At 42.0% G+C, this 15,648-nt stretch overlaps 1 protein-coding gene across 2 annotated transcripts; it reads right to left on the reverse strand.

Annotated features, from left to right (window-relative positions):
• Positions 1-7,102: 7,102 nt before the first annotated feature.
• SPON2 (spondin 2) lies at positions 7,103-15,177 on the reverse strand. 2 transcript variants are annotated; one of them, XM_034416225.3, is made up of 6 exons: positions 14,549-15,177; positions 13,501-13,726; positions 11,585-11,808; positions 10,753-10,944; positions 9,968-10,142; positions 7,103-8,026 (listed from the first exon to the last, which is right to left on the reverse strand). In XM_034416225.3, the coding sequence occupies exons 2-6, from the start codon at positions 13,721-13,723 to the stop codon at positions 7,848-7,850; spliced, it is 993 nt and encodes a 330-aa protein (XP_034272116.1). In that variant the 5' UTR covers positions 13,724-13,726; positions 14,549-15,177; the 3' UTR covers positions 7,103-7,847. The 2 variants fall into 2 exon arrangements, with proteins under 2 accessions (XP_034272116.1, XP_087751736.1); XM_087895610.1 differs by having other exon boundaries at positions 14,536-14,740.
• Between the last annotated feature and the right edge of the window lie 471 nt (positions 15,178-15,648).

The following is a 15,648-nucleotide window of genomic DNA, read 5'->3' on the forward strand; positions in this document are numbered from 1 at the left end:
ACTTTGTATAAATATACAAAAGTATGAAGGCTATTGCTGAACGCACTGTAAGCCGCCCTGAGTCTCCGGAGAAGGGCGGCATATAAATCAAAATTTTAAAAAAAAAAAAAAAAGTCAAGGAATGCAGTGAAAAATAGGAGCAAAATTAAACATAAAGTAAAACTAATGAGACCAGCCCAACGGAGAAATGATGGATAAGTTCTACCATTTAGATTAACCATCAAAGGAACCACCAGTCAAGAAATACATCACTTGGTAGAATAGCTGTGAAGAACTTGGAAATATTTTTCAGACGCTGTGATTCCTACAAAAATCAGAATAATGCAGGCAAATGTATTACCTGTGACATTTATTGAAGTGGAAGTTAAGCTTTGAAGAAGCAGATAGAAAGACTATTGAAGCCTTTGAACTCTGGGGTTGGAGAAGACCCTGGTGAATATCATGGAGAGCTAAAGTGACAAATGGTTAACCAAAAATTGACCCCGAGTTCCTGGATCACAGAAATTATTCTACTTCAAGCACCTGATGCAAACACCCAGCTCTCTGGAGAAGGCTGGAAAAGGTAGGAGGAAAGAAAAGATCAGCATTAAGATGGATGGACTCCGTTACATGGCAATGAGTTGTTGGAAGACCAGAAGGACAATGTTAGGAGAGAAGGTCATGAAGAAAACCTTTTGGAGATCCTAGCTAGGCTGGGGAGGTTGTAGAAGTGTGCTTGCTTCTCTGAGCAAAATGCTATCAATGGACCACTGGTGCTCCATCTCTGGAGGTTTTTAAGAAGAGATTGGACAGCCATTTGTCTGAAATGGTATAGGTTCTCCTGCTTGAGCAGGGGGTTGGACTAGAAGACCTCCAAGGCCCCCTCCAACCCTATTATTCTATGTTCTATTTAGATTCCATCTTAGGTACTCAGTATTTCTGACTGATGCCATTTCTTTTGTTTCTTTTCTTTTCTCTTCTGCACCTCCTTTTCTTTTGCAACATATATCATTTTCTTTGCTTGTTTTCTCCCTGTTCTGCTCCTTCCCCACACCTACGTGAGGCTGAGATTTGTTTTGGTTCATTTTTTAAAAGGGGGTTACTGAATTTGGGCTGATGAAATCATGAAGGTTGCTGTATCTCTTTGCTGCCATCCTGTGGTCACCTTGAACGAAGTCCAAATCCTTCAAAGTCCAGGAAGACATGTCTCCTATGACAGGGGTCTCCAACCTTGGCAACTTTAAGCCTTGGTGGACTTCAACGCCCAGAGTTGAAGTCCACCAAGCTTAGAGTTGCCAAGATTGGAGACCCCTGTCATAGGATACTCCTGAAGGTGCTTTTTCAAGAGGCAACTAGACTTTCTGGTTTTTCTTTGAAGACGTTTCACTTCTCCTCCAAGAAGCTTCTTCAGCTCTGACTGGATGATCCTTCCATTCCCCACCATCCAGTCAGAGCTGAAGAAGCTTCCTGGAGGAGAAGCAAAACGTCTTCAAAGAAAAACCAGAAAGTCCAGTTGCCTCTTTAAAAAGCACCTTTGAGAAACCATGACCTGGATGCTGAGAATCTCCAGAGACACTCATGGGAGACAGGAGGAAGGACAGGCTATTTGGGTCTGTAGAGGACAGTGGCCAAGGAGAAGGGCAGAAGTCCTCTTCCACATCTTTCAATGACAAAAAGAGTACCAGAATCTCACAATCCCTGCAAAAGTCACCACTGTTCTTGTGAGGAGGAGAGAGCCCATGGCTTAGAGGTTAATACATCTACCTAATATGCAAGTAGCCCAGGTTTGAATCCCAGAAAGGGTATGGCTAGCTGACGAGAGCTAAATACCTTGAAATTAGATTAGATTAGATTAGATTAGATTAGATTAGATTAGATTAGAATTCTTTATTGGCCAAGTGTGATTGGACACACAAGGAATTTGTCTTTGGTGCATACGCTCTCAGTGTACATAAAAAGAAAAGGTACATTCATTAAGAATCATAAGGTACAACACGTAATGATAGTGATAGGGCACAAATAAGCAATCAATTTCAATTTAATTTCAATTTAATTCAATTTATATGCCGCCCCTCTCCAAAGACTCAGGGAAGGCTCAATCAAATACTAGGAAACAAAGAATATAAATCATAAGGATACAGCAACAAAGTTATAGTCATACAGTCATAAGTGGGAGGAGATGGGTGGTGGGAACGATGAGAAGATTAATAGTAGTGCAGAATAGTTTGACCGTGTTGAGGGAATTATTTGTTTAGCAGAGTGACGGTGTTCTGGGAAAAACTGTTCTTGTGTCTAGTTGTTCTGGTGTGCAGGGCTCTATAGCGTCGTTTTGAGGGTAGGAGTTGAAAGAATTTATGTCCAGGATGTGAGGGGTCTGTAGATACTTTCACAGCCCTCTTTTTGACTCGTGCAGTAGACAGGTCCTCCATGGAAGGCAGGTTGGTAGCCATTGTTTTTTCTGCAGTTCTAATTATCCTCTGAAGTCTGTCTCTGTCTTGTTGGGTTGCAGAGCCAAACCAGACAGTTATAGAGATGTATAGATGTATACTACTCTCTCTTTATTTCTTTGTCTATAAAATATAAATTCAACCCTGCTTTTGTGGTGACTTCCATGTCATTGTTGCTCAATCCTCCTCTGTGGGATCTGACCAAAGTTTGAGATTCAGGAAAAGAGAAAGGTGAATGTGTAGTTGCTCTTCAGCCAGGAGGGAATGGAGCAGGGCAGATGAGGGATGCAGAAGAAGACATGCTTGTGATGACATCATCCTGCAAGTGATGCAAGTCAGATGTCAGAAGTCATGACATCTGCTATGGTTCCTACCATCATGGCCCACCTGTGGTCATTTTTGACAGCGCTGTGGCTTGTGATGGTGAAGACAGAGGTCAAAGATGGAGGTTCGGACTAGAAGACCTCCAAGGTCCCTTCCAACGTTGGGATTCTGTCTTCCGTAAAGGTGGTGGATGGGGAATCAAATTAAGCTTTTGAACAGCTATGAGGCTCAGAGCTAGAGAGGGGGGCAGACAGAGAGCACAGCATTTGTCCCTGTTGAACTTCTGCCTGTTCTGCGAACACAACTTCAAAAGAGTTGTAGAATCGGATAAAATGCCTGCATTCTGTTTTGAAAGGTTCAATCGAGGACAGCAGAACAGAGAAATAACCCTTTCAAAAGTGTTAAAAAGCCTCCCAGATATGTGCTCCTGGCTCCTAGAGCTAAAAGTCACTTTGTTGACTTTGCTGGTATAAAAAATACCTGACAGAGGTTTGATTAATTATCGAGTTCTCTCCCTTGGACTCGTCTTGCCAGTTGTATATTGAGGTAGGTGAGGGGCTCAGGTTTCTCAGATGCAGGTTAAATACGTTCAATGGGTTGGCAGGAGGCGAAGGGAAAGGGTGTCCTGTGTCAAAATTCCCCCTTTTTTTCCTTGGCTCTTTCTTGTAAAACAAAAGAGACATTTGAGGCTTCCAACTCAGAACAATTTGCCCTGAAAAACATTCATCCTTTCCCTCAATCCAGTCAATGAATCACCTTTTTATATCTCTTTGAAACTCCTAATGAATATGCTAGGATGGGGGGGGGGTCTCCCAGGTGTAATGTTCCTAAAGCCAGTTTAGTGTAGTGGGTGACTGTGAGTTGTAGTTCTGCCTTAGGAAACAAAGCCATCTGGGTGACTTGGGGCCAGTCGCGTTCTCCTAGCCCTGTGAAGGAGGCAATGGCAAACCACTTCTGAAATCTTGCAAGGAAAACTGCAGTTTTCCAAGTAGTCTCCAATAACTCAAAGGCACAATCCTCAGAGTATTCATAGAAAATAGAATAAATCAGAGTTGGAAGGGACCTCGGAGGTCTTCTAGTCCAACCCCCTGCTCGAGCAGGAGACCCTTGTATCATTTCAGACAAATGGTTGCCAAGTCCAGTCTCTTCTTAAAAGCCTCCAGTGTTGGAGCATTCACAACTTCTGATGGCAAGCTGTTCCACTGGTTAATTGTTCTCACTGTTGGGAAGTTTCTCCTGAATTCCAGGTTGTTTCTCTCCTTGATTAGTTTCCATCCATTGCTTCTTGTTCTACCCTCAGGTGCTTTGAAGAATAGTTTGACTCCCTCTTCTTTGTGGCAACCCCTGAGATATTGGAACGCTGCTATCATGTCTCCCCTTCTTTTCATTAAACTAGACATACCCAGTTCCTGCAACCGTTCTTCATACGTTTTAGCCTCCAGCCCCCTAATCCTCTTTGTTGCTCTCCTCTGCACTTTTTCTAGAGTCTCAACATCTTTTTTAGCATTGTGATGGCCAGAACAATTCTATCCCAATAGAATGTCTTCCATGTTCATAACTTCTTTGGAGGCGTTTGCAAACCGCTGGGCTTTATTTCCTTGAGATCCGAGACGATTTAAATAAGAGCAATAGTAGACAAAGAGGACAGCATTAGCATGGCACAGTTTTAACAAAAGTACCTGTAGCTGTAATTCTAAACGCTCTTATTACAAAGGAAAAGGGATTAGAAATTCAGTCCAACCTTTGAATAAAGTTCCTGGTTTTTGTTACCCTCGTAATGAAGGCTTTGTTAGAAATGGAGCGACTTGAATCGATAGAAGCGGAAAGTGGCATTTTGACTCTCCAGAGGGCTCCTATCAGACTAAATATTTGCCTATCGTTTCTTTCCCGTGTGCTTTCATCTAATAAATAAATGCCATATATGGAATTATTGTAAAAGGAAAGAGAAGGCAGAGAAAAACAGACCCATTTTCTGTCTGGCCCTCCAAGAAAGAAAGGATTAGTCTGCTGAATAAACTTTCCCTGAAGCGACGATGATGTCTTAATCCAAATTTGTACAACTGGCTGCTTTGTTTTCTGTATGTATTTATTACAGGAGGCAACAGAAGCTTTTCAATTCGCAATCCATCGGGGGGGGGGGTCAGGTTACCACCGGAGTGAGTTTTAAAAATAGGAAGGGTTATTAATTGAATTGAATTAATTAAAATTCAATTCAATTCAATGAATAGGGCTCTTCTGAGGATTTTTTTTTTACTTCAGCCACTGATGTCTTTCCATGTGTCTCTCATCTCAACCTCCCAATTTCTCAGGAAAACATTTAGGAGGACATAATAGTCCTTTAATCTTCAAAAACAGTGTGAAGTAAAGACTCAAGAGGGTTTAAATAAAAAAGAGGCCAAGATGAGGATCATGGCCTACAGATGAAGCTCTGCCCCCCTTTTTGTGAGTGTTGTACAATGCCTGTGAAGGAAGGGCAAGGCTTCCATGGGGGGGGGCATCTTGATAATGTTGGCTTCAGCCCCTCAGATGCTCCTGGAAATGCCACAGGCACGAAAGGAGATTGAAACGCCTAAATTTAGAAGCGCCTCTCCACTTTTCAAAGGGAGCCTGGGGAACTACTCTATGGCGAGTGGTTGGAAAACCGCTTCCAGTCTTGATTTCTTGATCCAAGACTTTTTCCAATAGGATGTTAAGGAAGTGTGTCTGTTTAGTTCAGGGGTTTATTTGCAGGCATTCTGATGAGGAACGCTTCAGAATTAAGGAAAAAGTTCAGGGAAAGCTTTCCCCGAGCCCTGATTAGAATCCTATTTCACATGTGTGACATGTTTATTTGTTCGTGAGGTTTATATTCTGTTTTTTACCTTTGGGAGCTCCTAAAATTTGTGGTGACAGATTGAGAAAGGGAGGGAGGGAGAGGGAGAGAAGATAGACAAATAGATGATAGATAGATAGATAGATAGATAGATAGATAGATAGATAGATGGATGGATGGATGGATGGATGGATGGATGGATGGATAGACAGACAGATTGCTAGACAGATAGGATGATGAGAGAGATAGGATGATAGACAGACAGACAGACAGATGATAGAGAGCAAGAGAAAGATAGGATGGTAGATAGATAGATAGATAGATAGATAGATAGATAGATAGATAGATAGATAGAGGGATGGATGGATGGATGGATGGATAGATAGATAGATAGATAGATAGATAGACAGACAGACAGATTGATAGACATAGATAGGGATGATGAGAGAGATAGGATGATAGACAGACAGACAGACAGACAGATGATAGCGAGCAAGAGAAAGATAGGATGGTAGATAGATAGATAGATAGATAGATAGATAGATAGATAGATAGATAGATGGATGGATGGATGGATGGATGGATGGATGGATGGATGGATGGATGGATAGATAGATAGATAGATAGAGGGATGGATGGATGGATGGATGGATAGATAGATAGATAGATAGATAGATAGATAGATAGATAGATAGATGATAGATAGATAGATGATAGATAGACAGAGAGAGAGGGTGGGATGGAGAGAGAGAGAGAGAGACTGATAGACATAGATAGGATGATGAGATAGATAGATAGATAGATAGATAGATAGATAGATAGATAGATAGATAGATAGGTAGATAGATAGACAGACAGAGATGATAGAGAGAAGGATGGATGGATGGATGGATAGATGATAGAGATAAATGATAGAGATAAATAAAAAGCTAGATATGAGAGATGTTAAATAGATGATAGATAATTATACATAGATATTAGAGAGAGAGAGAGAATGATAGAGAGAGAAACATTACTGAGGTAGAGTGCTAATAAAAGGATAATAAAACTCTGAACTCTGAGGATACCATCCCTCCTAACGCTTATAAGAAACTTGATTGTAGAACTTCAGAATGCAGAGAGTCCTGTCCGCGTTGCCTTCCCAGGCAAGATCCAGCAGAGATTTCTGCTCTAAAGAGAAAGGATCCAGGCCTTGTGCTGCCCTCTGCTGAATCACCACCCTGGGATTTCATCTGAACTCAGATACGTATCGAGAAGGAAGGAATGTAATCATGCTTTTGTTTGACACTTTTATAATGTGTGACTTTATTAGAAACTCCCCTCCTGCTGCGGCCGATGTGGCTCCCAAGGAAATCGGCTCAAGACTGCAGATTCAGATGATTAACACTCAGTACCAGGAGGTGCTATATTTTGACTTAATAAAAAGCCATCGTGAAAATTGCTCCTTAGGTTGAAATGTTGCACATGCATGTTTAATACATATAATCAACTGAATTATAAGGTGTGAATTGGAAAAAAAAACACACACATTCCGCCATTATTTAACCTGAGGGAAATGTTTGTTTTTAATTAGAAAAAAAAAATCCAGAAATATAGAACACTGTAAGTAAAGGACGTATATACTCTACGCCTTGATACACAAACTTTTTAGCAAATTATTATTACAGTTCTCCTTTTAGGCCTTCTTAGCTCTTTACAGAACAGGACAAAATTCATAGAAATCTGCATAAAAGATAAAACTTGCCAACTTTCACCATAGCCAGCCCAAGAGTTTTCAAACAACAGCTTAAAAATTTTAGAATTACACACACACACACCCAAATAAATCTCGGCTTTTTTCTCGTACTCTTGAGAAAAACTTGGTTTTCTTTTTCCTTCAAGTTGATTCTCCCCCAAAACTTATACATTTAATTCTCCAGCATTTCGTAAGTCAGTAGAAACTAGCTCATTATTCCTCAGATGCATTAAATACATTCCAGAAGTAGCAGAAATGAAAAGATTCTCGCCTGCCTCTTTTCTCCGTGCAGATGTTGGTAACACTAAGTTTACTATTCGAGTTTACTACTATTACTACTATTTCTGACCGCTAGGTGGCACTGTAGGAGTTCACAATAAACGTGTAGAAAGCTCAGATCCCTTAAGTAGATCTATCTATTGGATTGGTGGATGGATGGATGGATAGATGGATAGATGGACAGCTCATGAGCTATAAAAAATATCAACGCAGAGATACCTTAAATATCCCCCAAATTACACGAGGTAAACGATGGTCCAAAGAAATTATCTCAGACACAATTATCTGGTTCGCAGTGTGTTTCTTCGCTCAGATCTGGACAGGGGGTCCCATGATTGGCTGGCTGAAGTAGTATGTACCGAGTCCGTCTTTTTGTTCCTAAATTTCCACAGGTGCCACGGCAAAGGCCCCACGAAGACCACAGAGAGGTCTCACAATCCAAAGGTGTTTCTGCAAGAGAGAAGCGGTTTCGAGTTGTTTTACACGACTACAAGATAGAGCTTTGTTTTGGACAGTCAACTGATTTAATTTTCTCCAAGACAAACCGGTGGGATAAATGTGTGGCGTTGCAGAACAAAACCCTGTAAAAGCTTCTGAGAGCAGAGGGAGCAAAGTCAATAGGATCAATCACTTTCGTAAGCCACTAGTGTGGCCCGTTTGCAGTAGCTGCTAGTAGCTGATACAGACAGCGAGGAGGCTGGTGTGGTGCTGGACCAGCAGCCTGTGCAGCTGGTACTCGAGTCAGACAATGAGGAGGCTGGAGAAGATGTGGTGCCAGAGGCGGGGATTCAGCCAGGGCCTTCAGAACCTCCAGAAGCTTCCATGGGTGAAGAGGAAGAAGAGGAGGAGCCTCTTCTCAATGCACGGGCGCACAGAGCTGCCAAAAGGCAGGAGTGGCTCCTCAGGAGGAGGTCTCCTCGAGAGTAAGGCTTGGGGCTAATTGGCCACTCCCTTAGCCTATTTAAGGAGGAACGCCGACTGAAGCAATTTGCAGGGAACAACTTCGTTCACATACCTTCGTGTCTTGTCTTGCTTATCTTATCAGCTTCCTGCAAATTGCTTCTGGGAATTCTGCCAACCATAGTAAGTTTTCAGTTATTATTCTTTGAATTCTTGGTGGCTGTTAATGCAATTAATTAACAGCCGTTGTTGTAAAAGACTGGTTTATTCAGTAAACTAAGGTTTGAACGGACTTTGTGTATGTTGCGTTCTTTGGGGTCCGTAGCTGAGGCAGAACAGCCACTCAGCAGTGGGATGGGTGGCGTATAAATTCAATAAATATATAAAATTTAATAAATAAGTAACTTTGGCCAGGTGTGCATAACCAGATGAGGGGATGGGTGAAAAGGAGGTGTGTGCCAGACAGGCCAAATCAGATCCAATTGTGGATCACATTCATGAAAGAAATCTAATAAGGGAAAGAGATCTCCACTTTTTTCTGTTTTTGAGAAAGCAAATTCTGTCGAGGAAACTTCATGTGGTTATAACCCAAAACTCTGAAATCTTATTCACCGTGTTTGCTGATAAGTGATAAAAGACATGTGGTTTGGATCGCTGGAAAACACTGGGGGTTTTTAAGAAGAAACTGGGGGGGGGGGCATTTAACCAGAATAATATGGGGTTTCCTGCTTGATCCTGGGGTTGGAGTCAGACTAGAAGACCTCCAAGGTTCCTTCCATCCTTTCAGTCTCTGTTCTGTGTCTTCAAGACAATCCATTTAAACAGCTGGAAACCCATCATTCCTAATAAAATTGTATTGAGATAGCTAAATTCTACAAAACCTTTGGTGTGAAATTTTACATCCAGCTTTCCCATCAATTGAGAAAGCTCACCACAGAAGCTATTAAGAATTGATCCAGACATTGGGGGATATAAAATCAGGGAATCACAGGACTGGAAGGGACCTTGGAGGTCTTCTAGTCCAACCCCCCTGCTTAAACATAGACCCTACACCAGGGGTCTCCCACCTTGGCAACTTTAAGGCTGGAGGACTTCAACTCCCAGAATTCCCCAGCTGGCTGGGGAATTCTAGGAGTTGAAGTCCTCCAGGCTTAAAGTTGCCAAGGTGGGAGACCCCTGCCCTACACCATTCCAGACAAATGCTGCCCAGTATCTTCTTAAAAAAACCCAGTGATGGAGCATCCACAACTTCTGCCAATCTAAGGACTGGCAAAACAGAGGAACTATCAAAAGATTTTACCAATTTCTCAAGTATTTCTCCCCTTAACTTTGAGTTCTTCACTCCCTAATTTCATCCTGTATTCCCTAAAGAGAAGCTTTGAGGATCTTGATTGGTAAAATACGTTCCGTTTGCCCTTCAAGGTGGGCATGTCTTCCACGGCTGAATAATTAAAACAAAATGTTCTCTTTATCCAGGAATGAAACCCTTACCCGAGACTGAATCCTCCACTTCGTTATGGGTGGTTGTGACGTTTGGTTGAGAGATGAGAAAGCCCAATTTCTTTCTTTTGAGTTTTGCCATGGTCACCCGGGCAATCGGCGGCAGAGTCTTAAGCTTGGGGTAATAAAATGAGTTGGCGGGATGACTCGGGGAGGAACAGGTGATCTGTGAAATCAAGCAGGTGGGAAAAGGAGGTGAGTTCAGCAGAACCTGTCAGAACCTGCTGGATTTCACCCCTGGTTCGGGAGAACCTCTAGCTAAGATTCTGTGCAGTTCAGAGAACCCCCAAATCCCACTCCTGGCTAACCCACCCTAACCCCACCCCTCCCCTCCCAGGAGTCCCCACACAGCCCATTTTGGAGACAGGTAATTGCAGGGCATGCACGGAGACTCGGGGAGGGCGAAAAATGGTCCTACCAGAAGTTCAGAAAGCCTCCAGAGGGCCTCCAGAGCCTGGGGAGGCCATTTTCACCCTCCCGGAGGTTCGAGGAAAGACTCTGGAGCCTGGGGAGGGCAAAAACACCCCCCCCATGGTGCAGGAGGCCGACTAGGCCACACCCACCCAGCAACTGCTAAACCCCTTATTAAAATTTTTCAAGCCCACCCCTGGCTGGAATGGACCTTGGAGGTCTTCTAGTCCAGCTCCAAAGCAGGAGATCTGATTCCATCATGGACAAATGGCTGTCCCAATCTTTTCTTGAAGATCTCCAGGTGACAGTTGAGCTGATGACATGCAATGGATCAGCCCAAAAGTTGATAAAGTAAAGAAACTTACTTCCGTGATCGTATCGCGAGGGATCGTGGCGAAGTTGGGTGCGGAAAACGTAAAGCCGCTATCCGTTCCAGCATCATATGGAAATAAATCTATGGAGACGTGGCGCTTCCAGCCATTTTTGTCGCACAAATTAAAATTCTCAATCCCCACAAACCAGTCAGGGCTGGGCACGATTCGTACTGCAAGGGATACCTGGATATTTAGGGAAAATATCCTTTGCTTCAATAAACTGAATGGAGTGAGCACAATTCTCTCTAATTAAGATCATTTTAATAAACCATGTGCTAGAATGAGGACAATCAAGACGTTAATTATTTTCAAGTTATTTCAAGTTATTTTCAAATCAATAAAATAAATATTACTTCCCCGAGAAGTTCAAAGCAAGTTGGCAATAAAAACAGAGAGATGCTCAGCAGGGTGTGATAGATTAAACTTCCCAGACTATAAGTAATATAAAGTGAAGCATTATTTTAATAAAGTTGAATTCATTGCCGCACGAATCTGAGAGCTGCGGTCTTAGTAATGAGTTATATTTCACTGACGACCTTCTCAATGAATTAAAAGGTTTCCCCAAATAATCCGGCCATTTTATGGTAATAAAACACGTGGGAGATAGGCACGGTCTTTAATCTTCAACTACAGGAGAAAATGCCAAGACGAGATATATCCGTGCTTTGAATCCTCTGCTGATTTAATTGCTTGCAAATTTATGCAACCGTAATTAAAGAATAATAACTGCCCATCTTAAGTATAATGGACAAATAATTCTTTAGTTCGTTTGCAGCTTTACTGCTCCTTAAAAAGCAAAGGCCAGGAGATACTTCCAACTTACTAAGGGATGACCCGGGTCAACTTCAAAGAGAGTTGAGGTCTGTCCTGTTCCGGTAACCACAGGAGAAGCGGAGAAGATTCCATAAACGCTTTGCATTTTCTCTCCAGCTGCTTCAATTTCCTTCATCAGCATCCAGGGCTCCCCCTTCTCCACCAACTCACGCATTCCGTTGCTGGCATAGCCGCTGGCCTTCCACATGACGTAGTCCGAGTTGTGGGCCACACCTGTCGAAGAGGAGACAACACAAAAGGCAGATTTGGAATTGCTTCCTTCATAAAGTTGTGCTGGCTCTGTCTTCTCTTCCTGGAAGGGAGGACCTTAGTGACTCGAACCGTGGGGTTGACTTCTGCTGCAGAAAAGGAGAACCAGATGTAAATGCCCTCCGGGTTTGTGCATTTGGTGCTGTCTCTCAGAGATGTGAATTTGGATGTAGCTGAAGAACCAGCAGGAGAAGGAGGAGGAGGTAAGGATGTCCCCCAGGAGGGGCCAAAAAGTCAAGATGGCAGCCTCAACTACCATTCAGAAAGATTGGAGTTTTGATACAGCGGTCATGCCTGCCATATTGATTTTTGTTACTGCCCTGTGGCAGGACACCCTTGGGAGAGAACATTCAAAGTGGTGAATGCAGCCCAGAAATAGCATGTTGGGATTGCACTGGGTCCCACAGCAGTGATGAATGTGAGCTGAACATGGAAAAGCGAGCACATCAAATGCAAGTTAGTCTGCTCTATTTTGTTCCCTGTAGCTACCTATGGTTGTGAAAGCTGGACCTTAAAAAAGCAAGTCAGGAAGAAAATTGACTCGTTTGAGCTGTGGTGCTGGAGAAGGCTTCTTCGTGTTCCACGACAGCAAAAGTGACCAACAAGCAAGTACTGAAACACGTGACACCAGACGTGTCACTGGAGGAAAAATCACAAATGGTGTCTCACTTACTTTGGCCGTGTTGTGTGAGGGAATTCATTGGAGAAAGCAATTATGCTTGGAAGAGGTAGCGTAAAAGGAAACCAGGCCTCCAAAGAACATGGTGGCTGAACACCATCAAAGATGACCCCAGGCAGAGCATAGGACAACTCAAAGCATTGGGCAAGATTGGAAGATGTGGAGAGACCTGGCCCACAGAATCACAAGAGTTGGACTCAACTGAATGAATAACATCATCATCATCATCATCATGATTTTATGTCTGTCTCTCTGTCTATCTATCTATCATCTATCTATCTCTATCATCTCTATCTCTATCATCTACCATCTATATCTATATCATCTATATCTATATTTATTCATCTATCTATCCATCCATCCATCCATCCATCCATCCATATATCATATCTATCATCCATCCGTCTGGCTGGCTGTCTATCTATCTATCCATCCATCTCTATATATCACTATCATTTATCATCTATATCTATTCATCTATCATCCAACCATCCATCCATCCATCCATCCATCCATCCATCCATCCATCCATTTATCTATCTTCTCTATCTTATGTCTCTACTTATCTACCTACCTACCTCTGATTTCTATCTATCTGATTTCTTTTTTCTACCTACCTACCTATCTATCTATCCATCTCTATCATCTCTGTATATCACTATCATCTATCATCTATATCTATCCATCTATCATCTATCTATCTATCTATCTATCTATCTATCTATCTATCTATCTATCTATCTATCTATCATCTGTAAAAGGAAACCAGGCCATCAAAGAAGACGGTGGCTGAGCACCATCAAAGCTGACCCCAGCCAGAGCATAGAACAACTCAAAGAAGCAGTGCAAGATGAGAAGATGTGGAGAAACTTGGTCCATAGGATCACCAAGAATCGGACAAGACTGAATGGATATCATCCTCATCCTCATCCCCTTGTGGACACTCTTCTTGGGAGAAGACAGGTGGTTTTTCTTACCTAGGAGGGAGGACCACTGCGCTGGGGGTCTGTAGAGCGGGTACTGCTTTGGAAAAGCTGTTTGGCTCCATTTCCCCGTGAAGACAATGCTGTAGGTGGTTGGTTCCTCTGCACCACACAGGGTCTCTCCCTCGAGGGGAACACAATCCACGCAACTCAAGAGTGCAACCAGCAGTGCTGCGATTGTCTTGTCAGAACCAGACACAGGTAGTGAGTTTCCCATTTCCTGGCCAACGGGGGTTAAAACAAACACACAAATGAAAAAGAACCACAATTAGTGGATTCCACAAGAGATGCGGCATCTCTACCTGTACTCCATGAAATCAACAGAGATCACTTGAGACCCAGAATACTTTTTTTTAAAAAAAAAAAATCCAAGCAAAAGGGGAAAGGTTACTTTCATTATTTAAGAGAGTTACATAATAACAGAGTTGGAAGGGACCTTGGAGGTCTTCTAGTCCAGCCCAGGCAGGAAACCCTCCATCACTTCAGACAAGTGGTTGCCCAGTCTCTTCTTAAGAGCCTCCAGTGTTGGAGCATTTACAATTTCTGGAGGCAAATTGTTCTACTTATTAATTGTCGTTCTCACTGTTAGGAAACTTCTCCTTAGTTCTGCTTCTGTCCTTGATTATAATAATAATAATTGATAATAGGCTGGTTTGATTTTCTTATCTTATTAGAATCATAAATGTGGTTTAATTCTGGTCACCACTCTTTCAGTACAAATATGTAGGATGTATATATACTGTAGCTGCCTCCTTTTTTACTTTTCTGTCCAAGACATATTTATTTAAAGATAATATAAAGAAACACCGAACGCTCACTTAATCCATTCCAACTTGAATTCATCACCTAATGGCAGGGAAATGTTTTAGAAAAACACCCAGAACTGAATAAAGGCAAAGAAACCTGCACTGCTAAGATAAAACACTAAAGTTTAACCTTCCTTTAAAAAAAGCTTTTCTGCTTTAAGAGCAGGGCATAAATACACAAGGGCTCAGCTGCAACCGCTGTACATTAATCATTAATACAGACCATTTTCACTTACGGGTGTTCCGGTGGCTCTGAGGTTGTTAGGAGAAGAACTTGCTTTGTCTCCCAGCTGGAAAATCTGCAAGGGGAAGAGAGGAAATCTTGCTATTTATGCCTGCAAAAGTCCCTTTAGTCCAAGCGGGGCAGTGGTTGGTTTTTTTCCCCTCGATTCCCTGAACACATCTTGTGCTGCTGGAAACATCTGTATGCTTTGTGGCTGTGAATGGTGTGCCAGCTGTGGAAAAAAAAACCCTGCAGGAATGAACTACATTTCAACTTTTGCTAGCCTACAAGTTTGCCCCCTCCGCCTTCAAAGGTTTTTTGATGGATGGCATTTCTCCATGCTGGCCCCGGTGCCCATAAGTTGCAGAAAAAAAGCTGCTTCAGGCACAAAGCCTTTCTTGTACGCATATTGTCCTGTTAAGTTTTATGCCTTTCCCAAAAGCTGATAAAAATCCCTCCCTCGGATGGATCTGAGAGCTTATCTCTGAGTTAGGAAAGGGAAACCTCCAGAGAAATTGGGGGCTGTTATGGAAAAAGGCTGCAATATACATGTCATTTCACTCCTGAGTTGTATCTGGGGGAAGGGTGGGAAACATGGAGCAAACTCTGTGTGTGTGTCTCTGTGTGTGTGTGTAGAACTCTGAGGCTTTGTTGTTATTTTTGATGCTAGTTAAACTCAGTTTGACTTACAGAATTCAGAATAACAGAGTTGGAATAGATAAATGATAGATAGATAGATAGATAGATAGATAGATAGATAGATAGATAGATAGATAGATAGATGATGGATGGACTGACAGAGATGATAGATGATAGATGATAGATAGACAGACGATAGATAGATAGATAGATAGATAGATAGATAGATAGATAGATAGATAGATAGATAGATAATATAGAAATAGATAGATAGATAGATAGATAATGTATAGATATAGATAATGTATAGATAGATAAATAGATAGATAGATAATGTATAGATAGATGATAGATAGATAGATAGATAGATAGATAGATAGATAGATAATGTAGAGATAGATAGATAGATCGATAGATAGATAGATAATGTAGAGATAGATAGATAGATAGATAGATAGATAGATAGAGATAGAT

Source organism: Pantherophis guttatus, chromosome 5 (genome assembly GCF_059756535.1).
Source record: "Pantherophis guttatus breed Tessera chromosome 5, ASM5975653v1, whole genome shotgun sequence".
Taxonomy (NCBI): Eukaryota; Metazoa; Chordata; class Lepidosauria; order Squamata; family Colubridae; genus Pantherophis; species Pantherophis guttatus.